Here is a 26,928-nt window from a genome sequence, read left to right as displayed (position 1 = left end):
CTCCATAGCCTTTCTTTTCCATCCATGAAGCAGCACAAAGATGTCCAAGTGAGCTAGTAACCATTCAGTGACCTGCATGGGAATTTCATATTGGAGCAAGCGGTGTTTAAAGTACATAATGTCCCTCTTCTAAGCCTGTCCTTCTTTAAACTTGAAAGACAGATTCACAGTTAAGAAGCAGAGCTCTGGGCCCAGGAGGACAGAATGGTAAACAGGTCAGACCATGTGGCCTCTTTTTGCCCTTAGCAATTCCAACTTAGCCAGTGACATATTTCTTGGCCACAGAAGCTGGTTAAGAGACAAGACTTAAGCCACAGCAGCAGCGGTCGCCATCTTGGTCCGAGACCCGCCGAACTTAGGAAATTAGTCTGAACAGGTGAGAGGGTGCGCCAGAGAACCTGACAGCTTCTGGAACAGGCAGAAGCACAGAGGCGCTGAGGCAGCACCCTGTGTGGGCCGGGGACAGCCGGCCACCTTCCGGACCGGAGGACAGGTGCCCACCCAGCTGGGGAGGCGGCCTAAGCCACAGCAGCAGCGGTCGCCATCTTGGTCCGGGACCCGCCGAACTTAGGAAATTAGTCTGAACAGGTGAGAGGGTGCGCCAGAGAACCTGACAGCTTCTGGAACAGGCGGAAGCACAGAGGCACTGAGGCAGCACCCTTTGTGGGCCGGGGACAGCCAGCCACCGTCTGGACCGGAGGACAGGTGCCCGCCCGGCTGGGGAGGCGGCCTAAGCCACAGCAGCAGCGGTCGCCATCTTGGTCCGGGACCCGCCGAACTTAGGAAATTAGTCTGAACAGGTGAGAGGGTGCGCCAGAGAACCTGACAGCCTCTGGAACAGGCAGAAGCACAGAGGGGCTGAGACAGCACCCTGTGTGGGCCGGGGACAGCCGGCCACCTTCCGGACCGGAGGACAGGTGCCCGCCCGGCTGGGGAGGCGGCCTAAGCCACAGCAGCAGCGGTCGCCATCTTGGTCCGGGACTCGCCGAACTTAGGAAATTAGTCTGAACAGGTGAGAGGGTGCGCCAGAGAACCTGACAGCTTCTGGAACAGGCGGAAGCACAGAGGCGCTGAGGCAGCACCCTTTGTGGGCCGGGGACAGCCAGCCACCGTCCGGAACGGAGGACAGGTGCCTGCCCGGCTGGGGAGGCGGCCTAAGCCACAGCAGCAGCGGTCGCCATCTTGGTCCGAGACCCGCCGAACTTAGGAAATTAGTCTGAACAGGTGAGAGGGTGCGCCAGAGAACCTGACAGCTTCTGGAACAGGCAGAAGCACAGAGGCGCTGAGGCAGCACCCTGTGTGGGCCGGGGACAGCCGGCCACCTTCCGGACCGGAGGACAGGTGCCCACCCGGCTGGGGAGGCGGCCTAAGTCACAGCAGCAGCGGTCGCCATCTTGGTCCCGGAACTCCAAGGAACTTAGGAATTTAGTCTGCTTAGGTGAGAGTCTGTACCACCTGGGAACTGCCAAAGCAACACAGTGTCTGAGAAAGGTCCTGTTTTGGGCCTTCTTCTTCGGCCAGGAGGAGGTCCAAATACAAGATATCTGCGCACCTTCCCTGTAAGAGAGCTTGCCAGCAGAGAGTGCTCTGAGCCCTGAAACTCAGAGGAGAGAATCTGTCTCCCAGGTCTGCTGATAGACGGTAACAGAATCACCAGAAGAACAATCTCTAAACAGAGTCAACTATAACTACTAACTCCAGAGATTACCAGATGGCGAAAGGTAAACGGAGGAATCTTACTAACAGGAACCAAGACCACTCACCATCACCAGAACCCAGCACACCCACTTCGCCCAGTCCAGGGAACCCCAACACACCTGAGAACCTAGACCTAGATTTAAAAGCATATCTCATGATGATGGTAGAGGACATCAAGAAGGACTTTAATAAATCACTTAAAGAAATACAGGAGAACACTGCTAAAGAGTTACAAGTCCTTAAAGAAAAACAGGAAAACACAATCAAACAGGTAGAAGTCCTTACAGAAAAAGAGGAAAAAACATACAAACAGGTGATGGAAATGAACAAAACCATACTAGACCTAAAAAGGGAAGTAGACACAATAAAGAAAACTCAAAGCGAGGCAACACTAGAGATAGAAACCCTAGGAAAGAAATCTGGAACCATAGATTTGAGCATCAGCAACAGAATACAAGAGATGGAAGAGAGAATCTCAGGTGCAGAAGATTCCATAGAGAACATCGGCACAACAATCAAAGAAAATGGAAAATGCAAAAAGATCCTAACTCAAAATATCCAGGAAATCCAGGACACAATAAGAAGACCAAACGTACGGATAATAGGAGTGGATGAGAATGAAGATTTTCAACTCAAAGGTCCAGCAAACATCTTCAACAAAATTATTGAAGAAAACTTCCCAAATCTAAAGAATGAGATGCATATGAACATACAAGAAGCCTACAGAACTCCAAATAGACTGGACCAGAAAAGAAATTCCTCCCGACACATAATAATCAGAACATCAAATGCACTAAATAAAGATAGAATACTAAAAGCAGTAAGGGAAAAAGGTCAAGTAACATATAAAGGCAAGCCTATCAGAATTACACCAGATTTTTCACCAGAGACTATGAAAGCCAGAAGAGCCTGGACAGATGTTATACAGACACTAAGAGAACACAAACTGCAGCCCAGGCTACTATACCCAGCCAAACTCTCAATTATCATAGAGGGAGAAACCAAAGTATTCCACGACAAAACCAAATTCACGCATTATCTCTCCACGAATCCAGCCCTTCAAAGGATAATAACAGAAAAAAACCAATACAAGAACGGGAACAACGCCCTAGAAAAAACAAGAAGGTAATCCCTCAACAAACCTAAAAGAAGACAGCCACAAGAACAGAATGCCACCTTTAACAACTAAAATAACAGGAAGCAACAATTACTTTTCCTTAATATCTCTTAACATCAATGGTCTCAACTCGCCAATAAAAAGACATAGACTAACAAACTGGCTACACAAACAAGACCCAACATTTTGCTGCTTACAGGAAACTCATCTCAGAGAAAAAGATAGACACTACCTCAGAATGAAAGGCTGGAAAACAATTTTCCAAGCAAATGGTATGAAGAAACAAGCAGGAGTAGCCATCCTAATATCTGATAAGATTGACTTCCAACCCAAAGTCATCAAAAAAGACAAGGAGGGACACTTCATTCTCATCAAAGGTAAAATCCTCCAAGAGGAACTCTCAATTCTGAATATCTATGCTCCAAATACAAGAGCAGCCACATTCACTAAAGAAACTTTAGTAAAGCTCAAAGCACACATTGCGCCTCACACAATAATAGTGGGAGACTTCAACACACCACTTTCACCAATGGACAGATCATGGAAACAGAAACTAAACAGGGACACACTGAAACTAACAGAAGTGATGAAACAAATGGATCTGACAGATATCTACAGAACATTTTATCCTAAAACAAAAGGATATACCTTCTTCTCAGCACCTCATGGTACCTTCTCCAAAATTGACCACATAATAGGTCACAAATCAGGCCTCAACAGATTCAAAAATATTGAAATTGTCCCATGTATCCTATCAGATCACCATGCACTAAGGCTGATCTTCAATAACAAAATAAATAACAGAAAGCCAACATTCACATGGAAACTGAACAACACTCTTCTCAATGATACCTTGGTCAAGGAAGGAATAAAGAAAGAAATTAAAGACTTTTTAGAGTTTAATGAAAATGAAGCCACAACGTACCCAAACCTTTGGGACACAATGAAAGCATTTCTAAGAGGGAAACTCATAGCTATGAGTGCCTTCAAGAAAAAACGGGAGAGAGCACATACTAGCAGCTTGACAACACATCTAAAAGCTCTAGAAAAAAAGGAAGCAAATTCACCCAAGAGGAGTAGACGGCAGGAAATAATCAAACTCAGGGGTGAAATCAACCAAGTGGAAACAAGAAGAACTATTCAAAGAATTAACCAAACGAGGAGTTGGTTCTTTGAGAAAATCAACAAGATAGATAAACCCTTAGCTAGACTCACTAAAGGGCACAGGGACAAAATCCTAATTAACAAAATCAGAAATGAAAAGGGAGACATAACAACAGATCCTGAAGAAATCCAAAACACCATCAGATCCTTCTACAAAAGGCTATACTCAACAAAACTGGAAAACCTGGACGAAATGGACAAATTTCTGGACAGATACCAGGTACCAAAGTTGAATCAGGATCAAGTTGACCTTCTAAACAGTCCCATATCCCCTAAAGAAATAGAAGCAGTTATTAATAGTCTCCCAGCCAAAAAAAGCCCAGGACCAGACGGGTTTAGTGCAGAGTTCTATCAGACCTTCAAAGAAGATCTAACTCCAGTTCTGCACAAACTTTTTCACAAGATAGAAGTAGAAGGTATTCTACCCAACTCATTTTATGAAGCCACTATTACTCTGATACCTAAACCACAGAAAGATCCAACAAAGATAGAGAACTTCAGACCAATTTCTCTTATGAACATCGATGCAAAAATTCTTAATAAAATTCTCGCTAACCGAATCCAAGAACACATTAAAGCAATCATCCATCCTGACCAAGTAGGTTTTATTCCAGGGATGCAGGGATGGTTTAATATACGAAAATCCATCAATGTAATCCATTATATAAACAAACTCAAAGACAAAAACCACATGATCATCTCGTTAGATGCAGAAAAAGCATTTGACAAGATCCAACACCCATTCATGATAAAAGTTCTGGAAAGATCAGGAATTCAAGGCCAATACCTAAACATGATAAAAGCAATCTACAGCAAACCAGTAGCCAACATCAAAGTAAATGGAGAGAAGCTGGAAGCAATCCCACTAAAATCAGGGACTAGACAAGGCTGCCCACTTTCTCCCTACCTTTTCAACATAGTACTTGAAGTATTAGCCAGAGCAATTCGACAACAAAAGGAGATCAAGGGGATACAAATTGGAAAAGAGGAAGTCAAAATATCACTTTTTGCAGATGATATGATAGTATATATAAGTGACCCTAAAAATTCCAACAGAGAACTCCTAAACCTGATAAACAGCTTCGGTGAAGTAGCTGGATATAAAATTAACTCAAACAAGTCAATGGCCTTTCTCTACACAAAGAATAAACAGGCTGAGAAAGAAATTAGGGAAACAACACCCTTCTCAATAGCCACAAATAATATAAAATATCTCGGCGTGACTCTAACGAAGGAAGTGAAAGATCTGTATGATAAAAACTTCAAGTCCCTGAAGAAAGAAATTAAAGAAGATCTCAGAAGATGGAAAGATCTCCCATGCTCATGGATTGGCAGGACCAACATTGTAAAAATGGCTATCTTGCCAAAAGCAATCTACAGATTCAATGCAATCCCCATTAAAATTCCAACTCAATTCTTCAACGAATTAGAAGGAGCAATTTGCAAATTCATCTGGAATAACAAAAAACCGAGGATAGCAAAAACTCTTCTCAAGGATAAAAGAACCTCTGGTGGAATCACCATGCCTGACCTAAAGCTTTACGACAGAGCAATTGTGATAAAAACTGCATGGTACTGGTATAGAGACAGACAAGTGGACCAATGGAATAGAATTGAAGACCCAGAAATGAACCCACACACCTATGGTCACTTGATCTTCGACAAGGGAGCCAAAACCATCCAGTGGAAGAAAGACAGCATTTTCAACAATTGGTGCTGGCACAACTGGTTGTTATCATGTAGAAGAATGCGAATCGATCCATACTTATCTCCTTGTACTAAGGTCAAATCTAAGTGGATCAAGGAACTTCACATAAAACCAGAGACACTGAAACTTATAGAGGAGAAAGTGGGGAAAAGCCTTGAAGATATGGGCACAGGGGAAAAATTCCTGAACAGAACAGCAATGGCTTGTGCTGTAAGATCGAGAATTGACAAATGGGACCTAATGAAACTCCAAAGTTTCTGCAAGGCAAAAGACACTGTCTATAAGACAAAAAGACCACCAACAGACTGGGAAAGGATCTTTACCTATCCTAAATCAGATAGGGGACTAATATCCAACATATATAAAGAACTCAAGAAGGTGGACCTCAGAAAATCAAATAACCCCCTTAAAAAATGGGGCTCAGAACTGAACAAAGAATTCTCACCTGAGGAATACCGAATGGCAGAGAAGCACCTGAAAAAATGTTCAACATCCTTAATCATCAGGGAAATGCAAATCAAAACAACCCTGAGATTCCACCTCACACCAGTGAGAATGGCTAAGATAAAAAATTCAGGTGACAGCAGATGCTGGCGAGGATGTGGAGAAAGAGGAACACTCCTCCATTGTTGGTGGGATTGCAGGCTTGTACAACCACTCTGGAAATCAGTCTGGCGGTTCCTCAGAAAATTGGACATAGTACTACCGGAGGATCCAGCAATACCTCTCCTGGGCATATATCCAGAAGAAGCCCCAACTGGTAAGAAGGACACATGCTCCACTATGTTCATAGCAGCCTTATTTATAATAGCCAGAAACTGGAAAGAACCCAGATGCCCCTCAACAGAGGAATGGATACAGAAAATGTGGTACATCTACACAATGGAGTACTACTCAGCTATTAAAAAGAATGAATTTATGAAATTCCTAGCCAAATGGATGGACCTGGAGAGCATCATCCTGAGTGAGGTAACACAATCACAAAGGAACTCACACAATATGTACTCACTGATAAGTGGATATTAGCCCAAAACCTAGGATACCCACGATATAAGATACAATTTCCTAAACACATGAAACTCAAGAAAAATGAAGACTGAAGTGTGGACACTATGCCCCTCCTTAGAAGTGGGAACAAAACACCCATGGAAGGAGTTACAGAAACAAAGTATGGAGCTGAGATGAAAGGATGGACCATGTAGAGACTGCCATATCCAGGGATCCACCCCATAATCAGCTTCCAAATGCTGACACCATTGCATACACTAGCAAGATTTTACTGAAAGGACCCAGATGTAGCTGTCTCTTGTGAGACTATGCCGGGGCCTAGCAAACACAGAAGTGGATGCTCACAGTCAGCCAATGGATGGATCACAGGGCTCCCAATGGAGGAGCTAGAGAAAGTACCCAAGGAGCTAAAGGGATCTTCAACCCTATAGGTGGAACAACATTATGAACTAACCAGTACCCCTGAGCTCTTGACTCTAGCTGCATATGTATCAAAAGATGGCCTAGTCGGCCATCACTGGAAAGAGAGGCCCATTGGACACGCAGACTTTGTGTGCCCCGGTACAGGGGAACGCCAGGGCCAAAGGGGGGGAGTGGGTGGGTAGGGGAGTGGGGGTGGGTGGGTAAGGGGGACTTTTGGTATAGCATTGGAAATGTAAATGAGCTAAATACCTAATTAAAAAAAAAAAAAGACAGAAAAACAGCTGGGCAAACTTCAAAAAAAAAAAAAAAAAAAGAGACAAGACTTTTGCAAACAATATTTTACATCAGTATTCTGCTGACTTTGGAAACATCAGATGTCAGAGATGGCAACAGGATTTCAGTATTAGAACAACTACATGAACCAAGTTGTGTTTTCAGGACCAGAGAAGCCAGCAGAAATCAAGGTTCTTTCTGAATTTGCCAGGCAAACTGAAGTTCCTTTGAGCTTCATCTCTCTTTGAAATTACACATTTCAACTCTTATATTTCCACATATTGTTTTTTAACAAATACTACAGAGTTTCTCAGTGTCTCTCTAGTACTATTACTGTATGGAATGGTATTCTAAGTAATTGGTCAATACTATAATCTTTCTGTTTTAAAGGGGGGGGGAGGTCACAAAATTGTACCATGGTATTATGTCTCCCCTGCTCATACAAGTTAAAATCTTTAGGTTTGGCAGTACAGATTTCCTATCAAGAACCTAAGAAGTACTAGGTTCCTTGTCACAGGACAGATACAGAAAGGACCATAGAGCTAGCCAGCTCTGCATAGCCAAGTATCCAGGCTACAATCACTGAGGACAGAAAGCTGAGTTCCTACCTCGATGACTGGTGAGATCTCTGGATCCAGAAGGCAAGGGTGTGTACTGGGGCTGGTTCTCAGGAGCAGCAGCCTTCTCCTCCTCACTGGAAGCCTGTAAGGGGAAAGCAAAATGTCACCATGGAAAAACACCAAAGGCCAAGTGCCCTTGTTTACTAAACACATCCCCTTGGGATCAAAGTTTGGAGAGAATGGGATCCCCTGTGCCTTTCTTTACCTGATGAAATAGAATTCTAGTGAGTGTAGTAGGGTACATTTTGAGTTGCCTTGGGACATCTTGGATGGCTTTCAGATAAGAGGGTTGTTGTTGTTATTGCTATATGACACTGAAAGGAGCTGAAGAAAAGAAGGGGTACAAAAGCTGGGCAGTGGTGGTGCATGCCTTTAATCCCAGCATTTGGGAGGCAGAGGCAGAAGGATTTCTGAGATCGAGGCTAGCCTGGTCTACAGAGTGAGTTCCAAGACAGCCAGGGCTACACAGAGAAACCCTGTCTCGAAAAACAACAACAAAAAGAAGGGGTATTAAAGGTAGGAAGTACTATAGACTAATTCTGCTATGGGCATGGGGCATGCTTCCAGAAATTTAGGCAAGATGAATGTTGGCTTCAAACAGATTCCTATGAAAATAACAGTGGATGAGTCAGTATAGATAGGGGAATATCAGGGCCAGCTTATGTGGTACAGAGGCAGAAGTAAGTGAAATACGTCAGGCTCTGCATCTGGGTTGTCAGCTAACAACTCCATTATACAGCCTTGGAGAGGGTGACCTCCATGATGGACTGAAGCAGGCACTGATGTAGCTGTTCTGGTGGGATTGTCCTATGCTCCTCTAAGTGTCCCTTCACGCATGCTTTATAAAGAAGCTCGATGTTCTCACTGATTTTGAAATAAAACAAAACAATAAACAACCCCCAACACACATATATACATATATAGAACAGAGAAGAAGAAATCCATCCTATGGGGTATATTTACCCTGCTAGAAGCATGCCTTCTCTCCAACCAAACATAATCATCATTGTACATCCCCAAAGAAAATGACATATAGGAAGGTGGTTTTTGTTTCTGTTTGTCTTTTTAATTTTAATTGTTCATTAACAGCTTTTTGATTGAACAGTGTGGCTAATTTTCTTGTGGGGAGCTACATAAAAGGCAGCTTGTACATGTGGTGTTAGCCCTTTCTTGATCTTTGTATCTTTGCAGGCTGATGCAAGAAGAAATCAGGACATGCTCACATGGAATAGTATCAATGACCACTGTGTCACCTAAAGAGCTTGGTTGCTTTGACATGAAGCACCACTGTTATACTTAACTGAGATTTCTAAATCAAATGCAACACACACACACACACACACACACACACACACACACACACACACACATATTCAAAAAAGAACATCTGCTAGAAAAGAAAACCTTTCAACCTTTCCAAAAGCTCCAGGAAAAAGTAAATTTCATTAATGCTTTCTCTTTCTTTCCAGAAGAAGAAATCCATCCTATGGGGTATATTTACCCTGCTAGAAGCAGGCCTTCTCTCCAAAGAGATTACTACACTACGGGAATCAGAACTAAGTAGAAGATTAGACCTACTTGCCACGGAAACCCTTTAAACTTCATTTCTGACATTTGAGGTATTTGATTAAGCAGCTTTCAGGGCAGACTTACACAGAGAGGTCTGAACAGAGCAAAATTAGAAGCTCTGTCCCTTGGTGGAATCAGATTTGAAGGAGTACTTGTCCACTCCAGCTAAAAAGCAAACATAATGAGCACACAGGATGTTTAAAGCTTGGTCCACGTATATTGGAGGCAGCCAGGTAAAAGTACAGCTACACAGAAGAACCAGTTTTTAGAAGGCTTGCTATGCCCCACTCCACTGAACGTTTAGCCTGTTGCAGATATGTGGAGGAGACAGAAATTAAATTAAAATCCAAACCTTGTGGTTGCTAGTTGTCTTTCTGCCAGGCCTGTGAGGTTTACTGTGACCTATGTGATACTTAAAACATGAAAACAGTGTCCGAAACATGAAGGTCTAGAAAGACCTTTTTCTTCAGAACAGATGATGGGTTGGGAACCTTCTGACACACTTCCTCCTGCAACCCAATAGGAGTCTTGGATCACTGTGTTTGTGCTATGGAATTTCTTGTATTTTTAAACTTGGATTTGGGCTAATAGCCTTTCCTAAGAACTACTGGAAGACACAGTAACCTTCAGCTAACACTCCCGGACTCTACAAGACATTGGAGATCTGCAGCTAAGAGGAAGAGAGATTCTTTAGTCTTATTTCCCATTGAGGACAGAAGTGTCATGGAGTTGGGTGGCTGTCAACCAATGTCCAGCACTTTTAATTACTTTTCTGCTCATCATCAATTTTGTGATACAAACTCAGTTCATATAGAAGAAGCCAGGAAAATAACAATGTTGCAAAATATGCTTTTTGGAGGGATTTATACAGGTCAGCGTTTTAGGAGACTCTAGCTATTGATATTCTAACTACCTACCCTTCAGCCTGGCTTTTATCAAAATGAAAAGCCCTGGGCCTTTTCAATGAGGTACACACACACACATGTTCTCCACAACTTATCCTCAGAAACACAATTCACAAAATGCAGGTTAGCATATGAAAGAAGAACAGTTGTTTACTTTGCACACTACCTGACAAGGAATATAGAGCTCACCTTGGACTTGAGGCAACACATGCATAGCAGATTGAGTACCAGATAATAGAGGTATAAGTAGAAGGCATTTTCATAATGCTTTCTTTTGTGTGTATTAAAAAGAGATGCCTAAGGTAAGAATAAGGAAACCCAGGCAAGTCTGACTCTTCAGGACCATAAAGAGTCTTGAACCTTTGATTTCTTGCCAGTTTTCCTAAGTGCCGATGGCAGAGATTTGTAGCTTCGTGTTTTGCTTTTACCTCCTTTTAGGGGATATTTTTTTCTATCTCCAATAAAATATCAGTATTCAAGATATATAAAGAATGTCCCCCAGTCAACAAAAATATGCAGAATAGAAGATAATGGGCAAAGGAAATGCCAGGGGTTTCAGAGGAGACCCGAATAGTCAATAATTGAGAGAGAATTTGATCAAGTTTGCTCAAAGGCCATGAGAGCTAAAGCGGGACATGATTCTGCCAGCCATTATATCAGCAGACTTAATTCCTAATATCAAATACTGGAGGACAGAAAGGGATATGAAATGTTGCTCTCTTATCTCTGCCAGGTGGAGCGTGTTGCTGGTTCAAGTGACTGGGAACCACAGGTGGTATTCCCAAGAATGACATCCCAGGTTGCCCTTCCCTCCACATGTGAATGTTTTCCCACCTGCTGTACACACACACACACACACACACACACACACACACACAAAAAAAATATATATATATAATTAATAAGCTAGAGAAGAATTCACATACAAGTTGCACATAGAGACATGAGACTTTTTTGATGCAGTATTTCTAACAAAAAAAAAAGTTGCAACAACTTAAATAGCAGTCAAGGAGGAAAGAGAGTCAACAGTCAATAAAATAGTATTTATGTACGTGAAAGAGTGATACTTAGCATTTAAGTGGGATAGCCCTGATTTAAATATCTTAGTTCAGATAGGCCTGAACATTTCTACAGAGTGAAAATGTGAGTGCCGTAGAGGTGACATGTGATATGTATATATACGCCCTTTTAATGTCCTATTTGTATAAAAATAAAAAATAAATTTCAAGCATTAAACAATATATATATATATATATATATATATATATGTATATATATGAAACTTATTAAAATTTTTTGATTCTGTCAAGGGGCACAGTAATTTGACTGGTGCTAATAAAGCAAATGTGCTAGTTATTTCTATTGATCAAAGAACAGGTTTGATGCAGACATATCCAACTGTTAGGAACAACAAATTTGAAATGGCTGTTATCTGTGGCCTTAATGTTTAAACTTTTCTACACTTTTGAAATTTTTTAAAAAAATTAAACATGAAAGCTAACAATACAAAGATTTTTTTAAAATTATTATTTCTAGTCCAGGTAATTTTCTGTTGATATCAACTTCAAGCAATTTTCTATTACTTGTATAATGGGGACTGATGTCATCTCTGGTTGGATTTTTGTGATAAAATATCTCGTTTATATTTCTTATAAAGCTATTGAATATGACACACTGAATGGATAAAAAAAATCAAATAATAGTGAAAATTTATTGCAGATTCCAAGGCTTGATGTATTTTATTCTGCCTTGTATGAGGCTTGCAGAAGATCTGCTAAAGCACTGGAGGAAGGGGGTGGGGTCCTCTTGATTATTCTCACATTCAATATTGGAGAGTTGCTAACTATCTTTTTATTTATTTATTTATTTATTTATTCACTTATTTATAGAAACAGGGTTCACTGTATAACTGTCCTGGCTGTCATGGAACTCAATTTATAGAACAGGCTGGCCTCAAACTCACAGAGTTCTGCCTCTTGAGTGCTGGGATTAAAGGCTTGCACTACCACACCAGGTTTGCTAACACCACATCAGTAGTGGTTAGTAGTCACCAACACACTACAGAAGGCAATTTTCATTGTGCAGGAGGTGTCAGGTCCAAAGGAAATTCAACCCCCAAATTCTGTCAGTTAAACAAAAGCCGGCCTTCTTCAAGAACAGGTTCCCCTTACTTGCCAAAAGAGACAAACGGCTATGGTACCTCTTAGCATGCCAAAGTACATGCTGGCCTCCAGGCTCCCTCAGGATGGCAAGTGCCGGGTATACCTTTTAGAATCCGTGCTAGTATCTCAGCTCTTCTCAGCTCCTCCCCTACCTTCAAGCTATCCAGCTCATGGGCTTCCTCTCTGTAGCTGCTCATTCTCCTTATAACTACTATTTTGGCTAGTCACTGTCATGTTTTCACACTTAATCAATCTCTCAGTCTTTCTTTCACACTTAATCAATCTCTCCATCTTTCTGTCTCTCAGTGTCTCTGTCTTTGTCTATCTCCCCTCTCTCTCCTACCCTCTCCACCAAGCTCTACTCCATCTTCTAACCAGGTCAAGTCCAGCCCCTTGGCCGTGTTCAGTCAACTACTTTTCTCTCTCTGCTCTGGACTCTTCCAGATGCCTTGGATTGTTCTCTTTTTCATAGCTATAATAATAAAAAATCCCCTTAACCATAGCACAAAGAAGTCATGCCATCAGTTTATACAGGAAGAAGGCTAGAGCTTTTGGAAACTTGCTGGAAAAGATTTGGTGAAAATCCAGCATATTCTCAGAAAGACTTACAGAGTGAGAATCTCTCTCAGTCATTACCAAAAATGAGTGTGCTTGGGTCAATGTGTGACGTTTGAGACCCTTCCCAAATGAGCATGTGAAGAGACAGCTGCAGCTCACGGTGGGCATCCTGGTGCACACAGGGAACGTGACGTGGAGCACAGGAGCAGAGATTTTTACAGGCCTCAGAACAAGAAGGGGGCAGCTACAAAGTTGTTTAATAGCCATAAATCTCTGACTATTTTTCACAAAATACCATAGAAGACCACAGCTCCACAACTCATCCCCCATCACTCAGCTCAAGTGGAGTTCTCTGGCATGCTCACTCACCCCTAAATCATAAGCCACATAAAGTGATCCTGGGGCTGGGGAATTTGTCAGCCTCTTTCAAGTAGAAGTAATCTTCGCTTCTCATCACAATTCATCCCCTGAAACCACGGCAGAAAGCTGACTCCTCTAAAAAACATTTCGTTTTCTTCTCAAAAGAAAAAGCTCTGCTTGTTTAGTTATCAAATATTTAGTAATCATTTCCTAGAGGCCAGCCCTGCCCTGAGGATATCAAGAATAATAAAATGAGTAACTCAGTTACATTCCTGGCATATCAAAAAAAATTATAGCCAGATTAATACTGGTCATGAAGAGTGATCAACTTCTAACAGAACTGGTCATAAATACTCTAGCTGGACATCTGTGCAACAGTAATAACATCTGTATATTTCTAACTCACTTTAAGGATCAGTTTTCAAAAGCAACTCTATTAACTTTCTCAAATGAACAATACTCTTAGCTCTTGTACTCCACTTACTCTCAGGAAAACAAGAGAAAGCCAAGGCGTGAAGGCTGACTAACTTCGACACTTTAAAGTCAAAGATAAGACTATCTGTCATTATTGTAGATCAGCTCACACAGGTGAGTCAGCCTGCTCAGAATGAAGAATGCAGATCAAAGTCACAGAAGTGAAGAACCACCCTGAAGGCTGAGGCCTTCAGCCTTGTTTACCAATGACATCCCTATGTGTTCCAGCATGAAGAGCAATGTTCAGCATCAATGATGGGGGGATGGGATTGGAATCAGGCAGATCTGAGATCAGGAACATTTATGGATTACCAAAGATGGAGTTCAAGAAGGGGGGGGGGGCAATTAAATAGGTTGTGAGATTTAATCCACAACTGAGAGACCAAGATGGAGTTAAGGGTCTGGCAGAAACTGGGCACTTAGCTGAGAGAAGGTGAGGAAAACGATTTTGGTCAGAAGTGAGCAGAAAGGAGGTAGAAGAGGGATTGTGTCAAAGGCTTCTCTTGGGAAAGAAATGCCTTTGAAGCCAACAGCCTGAAGCATTCCATTTGATTTTATCTGATCTATGGGGGCCTAGTTCTACCAGTAACCCCAGAGGGCATCTGGTTGGGAACAGCAGTTCACAGATACTTATGGGGGAGTGAAGACAAGGTCCAGGAAAGAAATGATGTGGCTCTGGGTTTTGGTGTGCTGCTTCTTAATCAATTCATAGAGCAAGAAGTATAAAGAACTCATCCAGAGCAGTAGCTTCTAAAACATGGTTAGCAGATGCTTATGCAAAGGAATAAAAAATGGAAAAATATAAATATTAGGTAACAAAAACTAGCAGATTTATATCATGAACACCCCCAATAAATTACGTACAAAGGAGACAAATATATTCTATATGTAGAAGCCAGAAAAATCAACCTCCCAGGTTCCTCAGATACCATCCAGATGGTATGAAAAGATGGTATCTAGTCTTTAGGAAAGAAGACTACTGTTGACTGGCTAGGAATTCACCTTGTAGGTTTATTTGGCTGGCCGGGAAGCCTGATGGGTCTTTCTACCTCTGTCTCTCCAGTGATAGGATTTCAAGTATGTGACATTGTGTTCTCTGGGCTTCTTTAAATATGGATTCTAGGAATCAAACTCACCTCCCCGTGCTTGCAGGGCAAACATGTTAACAAAGGAGGAAACACATTAGGAATCAAGGAGTAAGAGAATTCAGACAGAAAAATTAAGGGACAAAGTGTGATATACAAGCTAATATCTCATGAGCATATACTGAGAGTTTTTGGAACACTTGGCTTTCTGACGTGTTGTGCCCTGTTATTAACCTTCTTTGAAAAGTTTGAAAACTGAGACAAATTAAATAAGGAACCCACCCAAGACTATGTGGCTCTTATGTAAAACCTTTGGGGAGAGAGAGAACAAATTGGTCTAACCCTGGAGCTAAGCTACTCCCTAACCCACACACACCCTCTCTGCAAAGTAACTCTCAGAGTATATGAGCGCCAGCCACAGGCTAATATGCCATTCCACTCCTCCATCACTGTTCATACAACTTCATGTGCAGAACTCTGGAGCTCACATCTGTGGTAGCCAGGTCCCAAATTAACAATGAATACATATGTAGCAGAGGATGGCCTAATCGGCCATCAATGGGAGGAGAGGCCCTTGGTCCTATGAAGGTTCTATGCCCTAGTATAGGGGAATGCCAGGGCCAGGAAGTAGGAGTGAGTGGGCTGGGGAGCAGGGGGAGGGAGAGGGGATAGGGGATTTTCAGAGAGGAAACTAGGAAAGAGAATAACATTTGAAATGTAAATAAAGAAAATATCTAATAAAACAGAAAAGAAAAATAATGAAATAAATATATATATATGAAGCAAAGATAAATGAAATGAAATAAATACTTTTTTTAAATAAAATAAAAAAAAAAGAACGTCTTATAGCACCTAGGAAGGTAACTGCTCAAAGCACCAAGAAAGAGTTATCAGTTAAGGAGGGGCTCATTAACAGGCTGAGGAGTTGTGGTAAAAGGAGAACTTCATAATAAGAAATAATCATAACCTACCCAAAGAAATATGGCAGAGTAGGGGTTAGTACTGCTGCTCAGTAGTCCGTGGTACAGCTCTCATTTATGTAACACACACACACACACACACACACACACATATAAGAATATACACACGAGAAGTAACACACACACACCAGAATACAATCAGCCGGGAACCATCATCATGTGCTGTAGGAACGATATTTCCTGAGCAGTGGTCACATGCCATTTTATAGACTTCCTTCCATCTATCTCTACAGCTTGGGATGTAACCATGGGATGCACAGGCTTTGTTAGAAATATTTTACAGATAGGACTACTGGGACTAAAGGGGGGCAGATAACTGGTCAGAGAGAGTTGGTATGTGAAGAATTTAGAAGTTTGAGCAGTACATTTTGATTTCCAGGGAGGGGTGGAAGCACTGTACTGCAAACCTAATATTCACAGGTACCTGTAAAGACATTCCTCTTGGGTTTACTTCGTATATGTAGGAAAGCATGTAATATATTTGTAGTGAAGTTCAATCCATGCTAAGATGCAACATGTTTTACGTAGAGATATGTAACTAAAACTGTCATCTTGTCTAATAAGAAAATGATTAACAGTGCTATGGAGGCACAAGAGTCTTTCACACCTGTTTTGGCTTTGAGGATCATATAAAGGACTTTGTTGGAATCAGACTTCTTCAAGTCACCAAAGCCAATAGCAAGCCTCTGCAAAGGTTTTGGGAACTGCTGTGAACCAGATATTGAAACTTCCTTGGTGTTTACCCACAACTTAATCTAAAAGGAACATAGAAAGATTAATCGTTTCCTAGTTGTATCACCAAAATTCACTATTATTTATGCTTTTGAGCTTTTGAGCTTACTTGGGTCCATTGCAGCTACCGGATATTCCATCTCTTCCCAGTTCTCTGGTGACATCACTTTGGTGTCTCAGAGTGGGGTTGATGGTAGAATTTCCAAATGGTGCAGATTAGGGTTTGATGTATAGGCCTGCTGTTTTGCTAAATTTAAGAAGGTAGTGGAGGAAATATTAATGATGCAGATTAAACACAATAGGGTTCTGTATCTATATCCATTAATTATGAATAATACAAAAATCTGAAGAAATAGCCATCTGATATACAAAAGCCGTTTCCAACTGGGTAAAGTAGCTGCTGGCATTGATGAATGACTAAAGTTGTGATGTGCTCATTAAGATAAAGGGACAAACAGCAGCCTGCACTCCTGTCAGAGGTACTCTTGTTATCAATTACAACCACAGATACAGGCAGCAGATACCAGAGTTGGGCCCAAATCATTCTAAATGTCTGAGAGAATCAAGCAGCTGGATAAAAATTTGGGAGATTATATACGCTTGCTTAACTTCTACCAACTATGTTCTATATATCTATAAGGTAAATTAATATATAATAATTTATGTATATGTATGACATATTCATACATTTTATACAGAGGCCTTGCCAAACATATATCCAACACACACACACACACACACACACACTATATATATATATATATATATATATATATATATATATATATATATATAGTCTTTTAACCAGTAACAACATAGGGAGCATGTTTGAAGTTGTGAAGGAAAGGGGTTATTTTCTGGCCCAAGAAAAAACACAACAATAACAACCTAATTAAGCTTCAAGGATTCCACCTTTGACAGTTCCAAAATTTGTGTATTGTTTTCCTCATTTTCTCTGCTCAATGTTTCCAAGATTTAGAGATAGGATCTTTTTGGCTGTGTGATTTTACTTTTTTTTTACTTAAATTCTTTAGGCCATACTATTCTTGACTATAAAACACAATGGTAACAATAGTTATAAGCAGAAGGAAAAAGAAGAGCAGGAGGAGGAGGAGGAGACCAAGATACAGTAAACATTTCTGGCTACTTTGTGCCTATAACTGTGTTTATCACTTTCCAAGTATTTATTAACTCACTCAGTCTCCAGCAGTACCCTACAGTTACAACTCCCAGTTTGGTTTTATAGAAGAGGAAGCTGAAAACCAACCAAGTTAAGAAATTGGAGTAAGACCTCATTCCGGTTCTTGAGTTACCAGGAGCGCTGGAGCTGAGCCAGAAATCCAGGCAGTGTTCCTCCAATAGCCCCTGCCTGGACTAGCACAATGAACGCAGACCCTCATTAGTTAGTATCAAAGGAGACACTGATCTTTCCTACCACTTATAACATATTAACTACGGTTTCTTTGTGTTCCTCTAATTTCATACCCTTACAACTTGACTCTAAGCTTCTTAAGAGACAAACATGCACAGCTCTTCTCACCCTTCCCAGCATCCACCTGCAGTGTGTGTAAGTGCCTACTCAATGAATGTGCTTTCATGCACCGTACATCTCACTTACTGAACTCTGAGGCCCTAAGTGATAACCAAAATCAGTCTACAGATGCACTGTGTAACTGCAAGGGATTAGCCATCTTCAGCAAATCACTGCCAATGGCATTTTCCATCTGGTTTTGTAGGGCTGTCGTGGAAATAATATTATGTCATGGTAGTCCTACAGGCTTGATTTATTTTGGCTTAAAAGGAGGAACTTGTCTCATGTGTCCTTCTTCCTCTCACAGAGGTTTTTATTTTTATTTTTCCCCCCTTCTCAAGGGCTGAGGGTCAAGTTCTGTCCTTGGAACCAAAGTAGTTTTCCAAAATGAGGTGAAGCAGCCTTGTCAAGCTGGGCCAGATCTGCTGTCAGAGCCTTTCCCAAATACATCAGGCCCTCTGCTTGTAAAAATAAATTGATACCAATGCACGAAATTTATTAGGAGATGACAGCCCGGTTCATAATGGAAATATGGAGAAAACATCATCCTTCAAAGCTGACAGTTTATCCATCATGCCTCAGATTCCTGAGATAGAAGCAGACGCTGTCACATGCAATCCGCTGAGGACACATCTTCTTGGGTTTCCTTATGACAGGAAACTGAAATAATCCAGAAGAAGGGAAGGGCTTGTGCTATCCTTAATGTGCTCAGCCATATATTTTCAGCATCACAGAAGGACCATGTGGCCAAGGCAATGAATGATGGAGGAAGTAGGGCGGCTGGAACTCTCAAAGGCCTCTCCTTTTCTCTTGGGGGTGATGAACTGGGGCAGAGGTCACAGGGGGTTATGGACCATGGTGATGGACAGCAATGCCCTGCTATGCATGAACAAAACCAACAGGTGGCAGAACAGCCCTGAGCACAGGCCACAGCTGGCTCAGCTTCAAGTCTGAGGTCATCTTGCCCTCCCTACATATTCTGCTCAGTTTTTTTATGTCTATTGATAAATTGGAGACAATTTAGAAGAGCCATTTTAATGAGGGATCGATGCAAGAATATTTCTGGGGATCACACGGGGCCTGATTCTCTGCAAGCTTAATGAGACAACCTGCTGCACCTTGTATGAAATAATTGTGTATTCAAAGCTCTTTTGCAAAATATAAGTTTGGTAGTAAATTAGAATGAAGTAAACATGATATTAGAGGAGAAAAAAATTATTATCAATTTCATTTAAACATATTTATATTTCAGACTTCATTCTTTGGAGGTTCAAAGTTATTATGGTTAGGAACTTTTTAATGTATTTATTTTTAAATACTTATGTTTTTATGTATTTGTATATGTGTGTGTGAGCCTTTATGGGTTTATGTACACCATGTATGAGTAGGAGCCTATGGAGTCCAAGAGAGTGCATCCGATTCCATGGAATTGGAGTTAACATGTGGCTGAGAGCAGCCAGGTGGGTGCTGGTAACTGAACCCAGGTCCTCTGCAGTGGCAATAAGTGCCCTTAACCCCTGACCCATCTCTTGAGTCTCTGGGAAGCTTTTTAAATGAGATAATTCAAACTTTCAAATGCACAGAAAGTTATCAATATGAAACAGAAATCTAAACAGATAAGGACAATCTTAATGGCCTCTTAGTCTATTTTTAAATATTGTGTGTGTGTGTGTGTGTGTGTGTGTGTGTGTGTGTGTGAATGTATGCCATGTCTGTGCACACAGAGAGAAAAAGAGGACACTGCATTTCTCAAAGCTGAAATTACGGGTAGTTGTAGGCTACCAGACAGAGGCTCTGGAAATGAAGCAGGAGCCTTTTCAAGAGTAGCAAGTGCTCTCCACACTGAGCTGTCTTGCCAGGCCAACCTGAAATTGTTAACCCAATCTTTATATGAGGAAGGAAAATCTTAAAGGTTCCATTTAAATGTGAATGTGGCTGGGTATAGTGGCTCCTGCTTACAAACCCAACTTTGGTAAAGTTTTGGAAGGGGGTTGTTAAAAGTTCAAGGCTAGTCTTAGCTACAGAGTGAGTTCTATGTGAAAAGACTTATCACCGTGGGTGGTGGTGACTCAGCTCAGTGGGTAAAGGTGCTGGCTGTTGAGCTAGACACACTGAATTCAATATCCAGAGGGACCCTCATGGTGGGAGGAGAGAACTCACTGCTACAAGTTGTTTTCTGGTCCAGGTGTACACAGCAAGATACATGTTCAAACATGTACATCACACACACACACACACACACACACACACACACACACACACACACAGCCACATGCACCAATGAATACAATTTTTTAAGAATTAAAAACTTATTATCCAGACACTTACACATCAGTGCTTGCTGTGGCATTACTCACAGTAGCTAAGTTATGGGAACTACCTATCTGTCCAACAGCAGAGGAACAGAGGAAGAAAGCATGGAGCACTTGCACAATGGAACATTTCAAGCCATTAAAAAAGGATGAAGTTACACCATTAACCGGGAAATGGATGCAACTGAAGTAGCTACAGTAAGTGAATAAGTCAGCCTCAGAAAGATACGTACTGCATGTTTTCTCTTCTTTGTGGATCGCAAGGTTTGTAAAGATACAGACAATCATATATGTACAGATGGTGTGCAAGTACAAGAGAAACTCACTAGTGCAACAGACCAAGGGGAGGATCGATGTGAGAAAGGGGGTGTGCTCAGTGTGCGTCATCCACTTCCACAGAAATGGCCTATGTGACACAGAACTAAGTGCAATAAAAAATAACCACATGAATTTAAAATAAAAAAAGTGACTAAGGTACAAGGCATCTTTGCTTGAGTGTCCGACTAGTTAGGAAACCATTACTACATACAGGACACTGCAAATAAACTGTCATGTTCGCTCTGTTATAAGGGGTTGCATAGGATATGTGTATGCTATGAGTAACACTGAGTTAGCCCAAATCCTGATCCAAAGATTGTGCGTTGCTTCACTCCTCGAAACACATCCCCAAGAACAGCAGGAGGATTAAGCTACATGACTGTTAGGTCCTTATTCACAGGTACCAGGGTTGAAGATGCACAAGAGGATCTCTAACTCTGAGACTGCAGATCCTTCACATATCGTCTCTCTATGAAGCAAGTGAGCTTCTAATTGTCCTCTTTTGTTTTAGCCAATCTTCTCAAGCCCCTGTCTTAAGCAAGGCCTGAAAGTCTGTTGATTTCACGTGTCCAAAGTAAACAGCTCTGCCTTTTCCCTTGGCTTCCTCTGTGAGCACGCGCCAGCATGACTACACATTCATCCAGAGTTTATTTCAATGTTAGTGGGAAACAAGCCGTTTCCCAGCTTAATGAATAGCATCAGTGTCTGCCTTTTAACCAAAAATGTGACCTTAAACTTGATGGATCTCACCAGAAGGCACATTTTCGAATTACTTTTCTATTGGAGGCTTATGAATATAGTTCCCCAAATTATTGTGACAGCTGTGGGGTAGTGGCTGTGTCTCAGACTCAGACGTCACAAAATGGGAGAGTCACTTCTGAACGAGGGAGGGGGGGTAAGCATGGGGAAGAAAGCAAGACCCATACCAGGGAGAGGAACACAAAATCCAACTCTTTCGAGCCTTGAGCAACAGATTAGTCCTGGGAGGTAGCTGAAACCTTGCCTTTTCTGTCACCGCCATTTTTGTTTCCAGATCATTCTAAATGGGGGCAGAGAAGGCTGAGCTCTTACAGACTCTCCAAGAGGACATCTGATATATCTTCCTTATTAAAGATGACAGGGTATAATTGATGGGCCTGGTGCCTAGCCAGTTCTAACTTTTTCTTTTTTTCCTTCTTTTTTAGAGAATGCTGTTTAATGCGCGGACATTATTTTTGGACTACTGAATGCCAGAAAATAATGAGCTGGCATTCAGCTTTGGTGAATAAGACTCTGAATTTTCATCTAAAAGCAGTTTTGAGTTATGGCTGTAGATAAGGTGTAACTGTGCAAGGGAATTTTATCCATGTTTCTCCCATGAATCATGAATGAGGGAAAAAATTACAGTCTAAATTGCACTTAAAAGGAATAAAGTCTTTTCATGTCATACATGATTTATCAAAATGATCTCATTTTAAGGGGACTGTGGTGTATCTTGATTAATCGCATTAGGACGCGTGATGAATGGCCTCTTTAATGGTAACACAGGATTTATTGGCAGCATCCCGACTGGAACCAGAAGGGTAAGAAGTAAAATATACAATAGATAGCTAATGTAGATACGGCATCAGTACTGCCCTGACTTGTTTTAAAGTTGTACCTGGAGATTCATTGTCAGGATATTCTGAAACCTGGCCTAGAAGGGGAAGCATGCCTCTCACACAAACTTAGGTCCCAAGGCAAAGCCAGGCTGCCTTCTGTAATGTATTGTATGGCTTATACCAATTCCTTTGCATTTCTATAAGGAGTCTGCGTAAATGGGTTAAACTTTGCACATTCCCAGTAGAGAGAGGGGGGACATTGCATTTGGGTAACAGCACCGCCCCCACCCCTACCCCCTGGCAAAGCTATCTCCCTATTTCAATATCCTCTTCACATTTCACTTTAATATCCTAAACGTCTTAAAAAAAAAAGAAAAAAGAAAAAAAAAGCTGGCTCTCACTAATTTCCTCCAAGGCCGACAGATCAGAGGCTTGCCTCCAAGTGTTCTTTTAGAGCCCTGGAGACCCCCTCATAATCCTGCTGCTTGTCTGCAATTAATCCTCTGAGCTGCGACATTATTACTACCACCACCCACAGACAGAGGAAGCTCCTGACCCACTGGACTCGGGATCCCAAGGAGGCTTCAAAGGTGCCAATCACACCCGCCTCCCAAAGGTGCCTGCTGTCAGCCCCAGAGGTTCCATCCTCCCCACTGATCAAACATTCTTCCTCAGGAGATGAATTCAGAGTCTCCGCCCACTTCCGCCCATATCCTCTTTCGCTTTTGAGTTTACCCAATGATCCATCCTGGCCTCCAAAAGGGAAGCCACTGAGAATAGAAGCTTTCAAAACAAAAGCTGCAGAGGCAAACTTAAATCACAGCTGTTATCAACTTTAAAAAAAAAAAAAAAGAAGAAAAAGAAAGGAGAAAGGAGAGAGAGAGAGAGAGAGAGAGAGAGAGAGAGAGAGAGAGAGCAAAACATTTAAACACCTTAAGACAGGGAGGATTAGAGTCTGGCCTGAAAGGCCATTCTTTGATCAAAGACCCCAAGACTTTACACAAACATAATCACAAGGCAGCCGAGAGCTCTCTGAAGGCAGAATTGATTTGTTTGAAGGCAGGGCTTGGACCCGGTAGGGAAGCCCCATGCATGCTTGTCCTCTTCAGTCCCCATACATCTCCAGGCCCAGTGACTTAAAAACCATGTTTTTGTCCTTATGTCTCAATTGGGGCAGAAGGAAGCCACCATTGCCTCTGTGCGTACTTTAGCAGTCGAGCAACTGCCATATATGGAAGAAATCTTGGAAGGATAAGAGCAGAGCTTGTCCCGAGGGCTCGGCATGCCTTCTTGACTGTCAGGACCAGAGGGCCAGGGCTGACTCACAGACCTCATTAACATGAAAGATGGAGGAGTCACCAAGCATCAACATTCCCATCTAGAAGCACATCTTTAAAGTAGAGAGACAAAGTCATGAGGGGGTTGTTTGGGGCTTTGGGACTTTTGTAGAAAGACTGAATATAGGTCTTGTTTTTGTTTATTTGTTGTTTTTGTTTTTAATTACAGAAATAGAATTGTTTCCCATGCTGTTGATGACTATGGCACAACAGGAACCATTTCCCACATATCCAGGGTGGGTGGCAGAGTCTCTCTTGTCCAACACTCCAGGGGAGAAAAGATTACTGGTTTAGTCATGTTCAATGAAATTCAATTCAAAGGCACCAAGGAAATAAGTTTCAAGCAAAGTTTGGGAATCCATGGTCTGCTTGAATTGCATGTCCATCTCTGAGAGACTACACTGGGCTCCAAGTGAGAGTCAGTCATGTGCATGCACCTAGCTGGGAGGTTAGTGACTCCCCTACCCCAAGTTACAGCTGATTAAGGGGGTGAGACAGTGTCTCCCTAGAAGTAACTATTGAGAATCTATAGTTATATAATAAACATCAAAAAGGCCAGAAGAGCAAACTCCCCTTAAATAGCAGACAGCCTTTGACATAAGGTTTTAGAGACTGTTCCTGCATCCCAGAAACTGAGAGCATCTTACTGTCATCTTCAGACCACAGGGAAGCCATTGTTCAATAGGCCAGTCTTCAGTCTCCATATCCAGAAACATTTCCTCAGAACCCTTGCACAATTTTATCCTTTCCAGGCTCTCAGTCACAATCAGCTTTAGCATACACGTCTTCTATAATAAACTTGAGGAACTCATAGAAGATAAAAAGTAGAAACACTCATCTAAAGGAACAGCAAGGTGAGAGGGGAAGGGAGTAACGGCATAGATCATGGTGCAACATTGGAAAGAAGCCAAGCAGGCTAAAAACTCAATCTCCCCCAAACACACACGCACGCGTGCACACACACACACACACACACAGGGATAAAGTGAAACTTAGTTCTGCTGGTTTTATATAAGTCAGGAATTATATGCAAGGTCTAATCACTAATTGGCAACCACCGAGCAGCTTCACGGTGCATCTCTGGAAGGATGTGGCACTGACGTTCTGCCCAGACTAAGACCATATAACACAATATGAGAACATGTGACAGTGAAAAGAACAAGGTAGAGAATTCTCTTGGGAGAAATATTCTAGAAAAAAAATCCCTTTTTATATGAAAAACATTATCTACAAAAACTTCAAATGTCTACCAAATGGTTTCTAACGTACTAATTTTCAAAGGCATGTCCCTGTCATTCTGCCATTCAGACACTGTTCCTTTCTACTGCCCTTGTCGCTCGTGAATAGATTTGTGGATACTTCCTCTGAGTACAGCCAAAAACCGAGGGCCATTGATTGCTCTTAGTGCCTGAGGACCACAGGACCTGGGCAATTGAGGAGATTCCCTAATGCTATTAGCATGGATGAGAGGAGTTGAAACTAGGATCCTAGCGGATACCGACCACTTGTAAAACATGACATGTGCTTCCCACTAAAGATTTAAAGAAAACAGGCAAGGTTCTCTATTCAGAGACTTAGCAGTATCTACCACACATGCAGCATTCCATTAGTCTAATCAACCCTCCTGAGCTAGAGCTACCGATGTGGCCTATCTACACCAGGACAGCTCAGCTCTGAAGCAGCAGCATGCAACTTGGCTATCTGCAGGTCTGGACCTTTCAAAGGACCACAAAGATGAGGGTGTATGTACAAATTGTTAACTTCAGAGAGGAGGACAGAGGTCCAAGGAGCTACGTTCAAACAAACACAGTCTTTCTTTGAAAGATTAATATTAATTCCTAATTTGTGAACAAATTCTAAATAAGGTCCTAACTTTTCTAGATCAGGACTCTCTGTCATTAACTCCAAGTTTCATGCTGTTGGCTTTTTATTACACAGCCCTGTTCAGCTTGGAACAGAATCAAGAAAATGGTAGCAAATGAAATCATAGAAGAGTTGTTTGAAAATAGCCTTCAAAATATGTTTTCCTTTCAGTTTTTAGGTTTTTTTTTTTCCCTAAATGATGTGATAATCAATCATAAAGCTATTCTGGAAAGAGGCCATCTTGATTTGCTCCATACTATCAACAGTTGTTGACACTAAAAGTTCCACTCATCTAAACATGTATGTGTAAAGCTGTTTCCTTGAGAGAGACCAGATCTAAGCAGCTGAATCCAGCTTGGGAAATGACCAAGTATCAACACGATTAAGTCTGTCATGTAGTATTTCTAATTATTACAGCAACTTCTTTCTTCCTGTGGCCAGAGGCAGGGGTGGGGGTGGGGGGGTGTAGCATTGTTTCAAAGCTGCATTTCCTAAAGAAACCTCCCCATACACCTCTCAAGTCTTCAAATCTGTAATCCACCCTGGTCTGAAGGGACACAAGGAGGCCTGGAGGCTTCCTTTGTGGGAAATCCTATTCTAGGATGTGTGTGGTACTTAGGGAAAACCTGATGTCAAACTTTGTAAATGAAAGAAAAGGCGAAGGAAGGAAGGAAGGAACTAAGGCGAGAGGAGGAAGGGTGAGCTTCGGAGATCATTTTTTCCATCATATTCCATTCATAAAAGCTATTCTTAAACGTTTTTCCTGACCTCACTCTGTCCCAGCAGAAGTCTCGACTGTCTCAACTGTATTTTGCCACAGTCATAAACAGAAGGCTCCGTATGTTCGTTCCCTTTCATTCACACACAGGACCCCTGGGTTTGTTGGGTTTAGCTTGCAAGTATCCACCCTGGTGTCCAGAGAGGCCAATGACACAGGGGCAGGAAACAGAAGGGGAGGTGAACCCACTGAAACAACAACGAGCCAAGAGAAAAACGACACTAAAAAAAAATTTATTTTGGGACTCTGGGTGCTGGCTTTGGTCGGCATGAAACTAATTCCACTGGCTTTTCACCACAACTCCCTATTCGCACGCACTCGCCTTCCTTCACCAAAGAACCCCGGAGAGCTCACTTTGAGGGCTAAGGACGAA

At 41.8% G+C, this 26,928-nt stretch overlaps 1 protein-coding gene across 2 annotated transcripts in view; it reads right to left on the bottom strand.

Annotated features, from left to right (window-relative positions):
* Positions 1-26,928, bottom strand: part of Lrmda (leucine rich melanocyte differentiation associated) — a 1,036,590-nt gene that overhangs the window by 219,312 nt on the left and 790,350 nt on the right. For both annotated transcript variants that reach the window (XM_006519680.4, NM_028275.1), the window contains one exon: positions 8,000-8,093. In XM_006519680.4, the coding sequence (XP_006519743.1) occupies positions 8,000-8,093 (94 nt within the window). The remainder of the gene's footprint in view (positions 1-7,999; positions 8,094-26,928) is intronic.

Source organism: Mus musculus, chromosome 14 (assembly GCF_000001635.26).
Source record: "Mus musculus strain C57BL/6J chromosome 14, GRCm38.p6 C57BL/6J".
NCBI classification, from domain to species: domain Eukaryota; kingdom Metazoa; phylum Chordata; class Mammalia; order Rodentia; family Muridae; genus Mus; species Mus musculus.
Note: the sequence above shows the minus strand (reverse complement) of the source record. Positions and strands in the feature narration are given on the sequence as shown.